Source organism: Propithecus coquereli, unplaced genomic scaffold, assembly GCF_000956105.1.
Source record: "Propithecus coquereli isolate 6110/MARCELLA unplaced genomic scaffold, Pcoq_1.0 Scaffold158, whole genome shotgun sequence".
NCBI lineage: Eukaryota > Metazoa > Chordata > Mammalia > Primates > Indriidae > Propithecus > Propithecus coquereli.
Genome location: NW_012140302.1, coordinates 1635648 through 1640763, shown reverse-complemented (window position 1 = coordinate 1640763; position 5116 = coordinate 1635648). Strand labels below are relative to the sequence as shown.

The following is a 5116-nucleotide window of genomic DNA, read 5'->3' as shown; positions in this document are numbered from 1 at the left end:
AAAAAAAAAAAAATTTAATGAAACTTGCTACAGTCTGGGCCTGCCTGGAATACACAGTGAAGGATCTGTTCAGGTCTCAGGCTCTGATGTAAGGTATATTTGTTCTCCTAATGTGATGCAAGAAATACCCTGTTAGATCACACAGCTGGACTGTATGTAACAGGAGCTTAACCATGTGTGCTCCTGTATTCACTGGTCAGAAGACAGATTAAGTAGTATATGCTGAGTTTACAGATGTTAATGGAGTTGGTACCTACAAATACATTTCTTCAAAACTGTAATGTTGCATTTGGAGGGAGTTAAGGATTCCGGCTTTAAAGTACAAACTGAGTCCTTCTAAGGAACTGACAGCGCAGCTTTCTGTAATCTTGGCCCAGTACAACTTTGCTACTGGACTCTATGGGCTTGTTTTATTTTTTAGCAGAGCACATTCTATAGTCTTAGAATATGCTCTTTTAGGTAGTTGAAAACATTTGAAATATAGTGACCTTTATGTGTAACTGTATTCTTTTTTCTGCAAAAGGGAATAATAAGAGATGTGTTTTGTCTTTAGGTGGATAGTCATTCGGGAGGACAAAAAAGGCCTGCTGCAAAACAACTAACTAAAGGAGCTTTGTGAGTTATCTTTGGAAATGACCAGTCCATTTTGAACATTTCTCTAGGTCTCTAATCTTCAATAAATATACTATAGAAGTCAGGTTATAATTATGAGTACATAGTGAGGCAGAAAACTCATTTAATGAAAAAAATAATGACTATATTAGCCTTTTTAAAACGTACTTTGGAAATCTTTTTCTATAGTTTGTTTTCATTAGGATCTATAAATAAATGTAGTTTGAGCCTACTGTTTGCTCTTTTCTTCTTAAGGAGAAAAGTTCTTTGTCTTTTTAGAGACAAAGAGTCTCTGAGGAGAAGTATGATTTGATAAACTTCTGTGTTTAGAACAGAAATATTAGCATAAGCCTAGTTGACCAATGGTCAAGCATGGCCAAGGTCAGTGGGGGTACCAACACATGAATGGTTGGTGGGAACACTGTGCTTTTGAGGTTAGGGTCACAGTTCGAGTACCTTGTAGAGATGGTTAGACCAAATTCCAAACCCACCAGGGTATATAAAATAAAACTGAAGAACAAAACTGCTGTACTACAATTAATAACATCCCTGTATGTCTTATTTTCTTTGCATGCAAATAAACATCATGATTAGATTTGATTTCCTGACATGACTCTACATTGACATTGGCCATTTTCCTTTGAAAGCATTCTCCAGCAGTTACAGAGGGACCAAGCCCACACTGTGACACCCGACAAAAGTCAGTTCCAATCACTAAGCGATGCGGTGCAGAGACTGCTCTCCTACCACGTGTGCCAGGGCTCCATGCCCACTGAAGAAGACTTGAGGAAAGGTAAGCAGGCACCAGCCCTAGAGTGTCACTCTGCCACCAGGCACCCTCCCATGGCCACCCCCAGAAGAGCAAGAGCCACCTCACCCCCAGATGGTAGACAGGTTATTGTTTTTAATCACAGACCAAATTCATTCCCTATTTACCCAATTCCCAGTCCATGTTCAGGGATGTGACTTATTCTTCTCAATATTTTGTAAAGGGAAGCTGGGCATGGTGGTACGCGCCTATAGTCCCAGCTGCTCAGGAGGCTGAGGCAGGAGGATCACCTGTGCCCAGGAGTTTGAGGTTGCAGTGAGCTATGATCATGTCACTGCACTCTAGCCTGGGCAACAGAGTGAGACCTTGTCTCTAAGAAAATAAATATTTTGTGAAGGGGATACCCAATGTCAGAGTATTTTATTGACAAATTAGGGGGCAGTGAATCCAAAGCTTCGTTGGGACTGCTGGCTGCAGATGGAATGGCTCTAGACTAGGTCTACACAACAGTTTAGTATAGTCCTTGCCTTTAGGTAGAATGCATGCCCTGAGCTGATTATATCAGTTTTATGAATTAGATAGATACTTTACCTCCCAAAAGCATTCCCTGAAGTTCCAAAGTGAGCCCAGGGCATTGGTCAGACATCAAGAAATTGGCAAAAAGGTTAGGGATAAGAGCCCCTTCTCCCAGCCTAGAACTCAGCCCATCCTGCTGCCTGGCCCTGCTGCCTCCCCCAATTGTGTGACTTAGTTCTACCTCTCTTCCCCCAACGACCACCAAGCCCTGACTCCATCAGTGTCCCCCACTGCTTTAATCCCTCCCTCAGCCCTTGCCAGGCTTTCTCCTCCTAGCTAAGGTCCCTGACCTCAGAGCACGGTGGTTTCTGTTAGTCCACTCTGAGCTTCCCTGGGTTGTCCAGGGAATAGGGACAAGATGCAGCATTAAACAGGGGTGTGAAGACTCCAAGAAGAGTGAATTAGAAAATGTAGGATCTTTGAAGACTGACAGACAAAAGACAAAGCTACAGGACCATGACCTGCAAGGACTAGTTTGTGTCTTTACATTAAACTGGTCTGTCTAGACCAAACAGTTAGACTTCATTGTTTCAACTGTTTTTGGTTTTCAGACTATTGAAAGGGAGTGTAGGCTTAGGTCATCTAAACTAGCAAATCTTTCTCCATTAATTGATATTTATTGCTAGTCTGTTATATGGTTTTATAGGTGATGTTCAAAGGCATTATGTTTTTGGTTTCCTAATTGAAGTTAAAATGGGATGATATTATAATGAATTTCTGTGACCACGTACCAGTGGGCAGTGAGGGACAGCAGTGTAGAAGGGTGATGTTTAATCAAGGAAAAGCTAATCTGAGAAGAGAAAATTGCCATGGATAAACCATGTTTAATTGATGGAGGCATAATGCATTGCAGTCTTAAGAAATGAAAGACCTAGTAGGTGATTTACACCCTCTTACTATTTCTCTCTCTCTCTCTTTTTTTAAAGTGGACAATGAATTTGAAACAGTTGCCACTCAGCTCCTAAAAAGGACGCAAGCTATGCTTAACAAATACAGATGCCTTCTCCTAGAAGATGCCATGGTAAAAGTCATGCTACTGAGCATATTTGGTTTTTAAAACTCCACAGGTCACAGCTGCTAATCAGAGAGAAAAAGTTTAAGGAATTACATTTTCAGAACATAGTTTAAAAGGCACAGATATTTAAGATTATAGTAAAACTTACACTTACTATTACTACAAAAACAGCTAACATTTGCTATACTGTACTTGGTGGATCAGTACTCTTCTTATTTCACAAATTGGGAAAACTAGGGATTTGGTTTATATATATATAACTAGTAGGTTTGCAGTATCATCAAAGAGCTAGGATTCAGGCCAAGACGATCTGAGCCGCGGCCAGTGATGGTGGCTACAGCCTTTCGCCAACCCAGAGACGTGGGAGAAGGACTAGAGGCCCACCTGAAAAGACCAGCTGATGACAAATGTTAAAATTAGTTTTGTTTTTAATTGAGAGATCATGAACATACTGTCAAATTTACATTTAATTTTAAAGTCTACAATCTGATGTGTTTTACATTCACAAGGTTGTGCAACCATCACCGCCATCTAATTGCAGAACATTTTCATCACCCCAAATAGAAACTAAAATTAGTTTTGACGCATCGGTTAATTACAGAAAAGAGGAAGTTATCTCGGGAAATGATGGAGAGAACGAACTTATTCTGAGATTTTAGAAGCAGTTCTAAAATCATATGAGCTTTAACCAATAAATTGGTCTCTTACATGTCATTTTCAGTTTGAGATCAACTTTGAAAATGTACCTTGGGAGATTTGTTGAACTACATTATATACATATATGGTATAGGGTAAATCTATATGTGTGTGTACATATTTACTTAAAATTATGCCACCAAAGTCTATAATGGTTCTCATATTGACAAAAATTTCTGAAATAAAACTCTGAGACATCAGAAAAGATCAGGTCTATCGTTTGTGAGGAAAGGGCCACTTATTTGGTCAAATTATCTTATATCTGCCTTGAATTTTCATGTTAAATAAGACCCAGAAATATAACTTAAGATTCGATTGTTAACAGCAAGACTTTACTAAAAAGGAAAGCCTTAGTAAAAACATAATGAAGGCACAACGGAATATAAAGTAAAAAGTCATCCTCGTGAAAAGCGGGGGTAGAAAAAGGAAGGTACTGAAGAGTATAGTTGCTACGATTTGTGTGCAGAAATAAATAAAGAAGCATATATGTGCTTGTGTGTACCTGAACTATCTTAAACTGCTAGGCAGGCAGCCACCTCCAGGGAGAGGCACAGGGGGGCGGTGGTGGGTGCCCAGGGGAGGCAAAGAGAGGAGGCTTACTTTTCAGGTGCTTGTAGTGCCTTTTTAATTCCATACCTATGTATAAATTATCCTTTCCCAAAAAATATAATTTAAAAAAAATGCTCCCTATATGACTAGGACAAACATGACTACATAGGACATGACTAGAACCTAGACACCAAATTCTCGTTTCTGATTGCTTCATTTGTTGCAAAGACGCTGTGGGATGTTTGCACTTGATGAAAGGCATGATGCCTGGCCTCTCTCCTTTTCAGCGGATCAATCCCTCTGCTGAGATGGTTATGATCGATAGAATGTTCAACCAGGAGGAAAGAGCTTCCCTGTCCCGAGACAAGCGCCTGGCACTTGTAGACCCTGGTAAGAAATGTCAGAGTGAACGTGGGGAAGGGCTACTGCCATGGTTCAAGGACTGGGGGACCTTTGGCAGTCTATCTGAACTGAACTTTGGGTGAGAAACCTGAAGGTAGAACATGAATTCTGGGGAGAAAAAACTCAGAGTATATGATTACTCTGAGAACATCTGTATAAAATCAAACTGGAATTTTACATTCAGTTAAGTGATTCTTTTTCCTCATTGTAAACTTAAAATTCTCAATCTTTCTCTAGTTTTTGAGAACTACATTTAGTCAGAAGGCTTCCCAGAAGCAATTAAACCTCAGCATATTATTGAGTGTCCTGCTATGTGTAAGTCACAGTTAGCAGGAAACATCAGTGAAACATGGTCCCTGACCCCAAACCAGTAAATTGTAAAGCTCATTAAAGTACTTCTCTCTCATCCAACTACTTTCCTGCCACTTGCGTGCATTTTAAATTTGACCCATATTCTGCCCTTTAGAAAATTAGTTCTCTTGGCCAGGTAAGGTGGC

General features: G+C 40.0%; 1 protein-coding gene across 1 annotated transcript in view; it reads left to right on the top strand.

The window, feature by feature from the left end:
- Positions 1 to 5116, top strand: part of GLTSCR1L (GLTSCR1-like) — a 58055-nt gene that overhangs the window by 30913 nt on the left and 22026 nt on the right. The window contains exons 6-9 of the mRNA XM_012640797.1: positions 554 to 615; positions 1260 to 1405; positions 2884 to 2978; positions 4505 to 4607. Coding sequence (XP_012496251.1) covers positions 554 to 615; positions 1260 to 1405; positions 2884 to 2978; positions 4505 to 4607 — 406 coding nt within the window. The remainder of the gene's footprint in view (positions 1 to 553; positions 616 to 1259; positions 1406 to 2883; positions 2979 to 4504; positions 4608 to 5116) is intronic.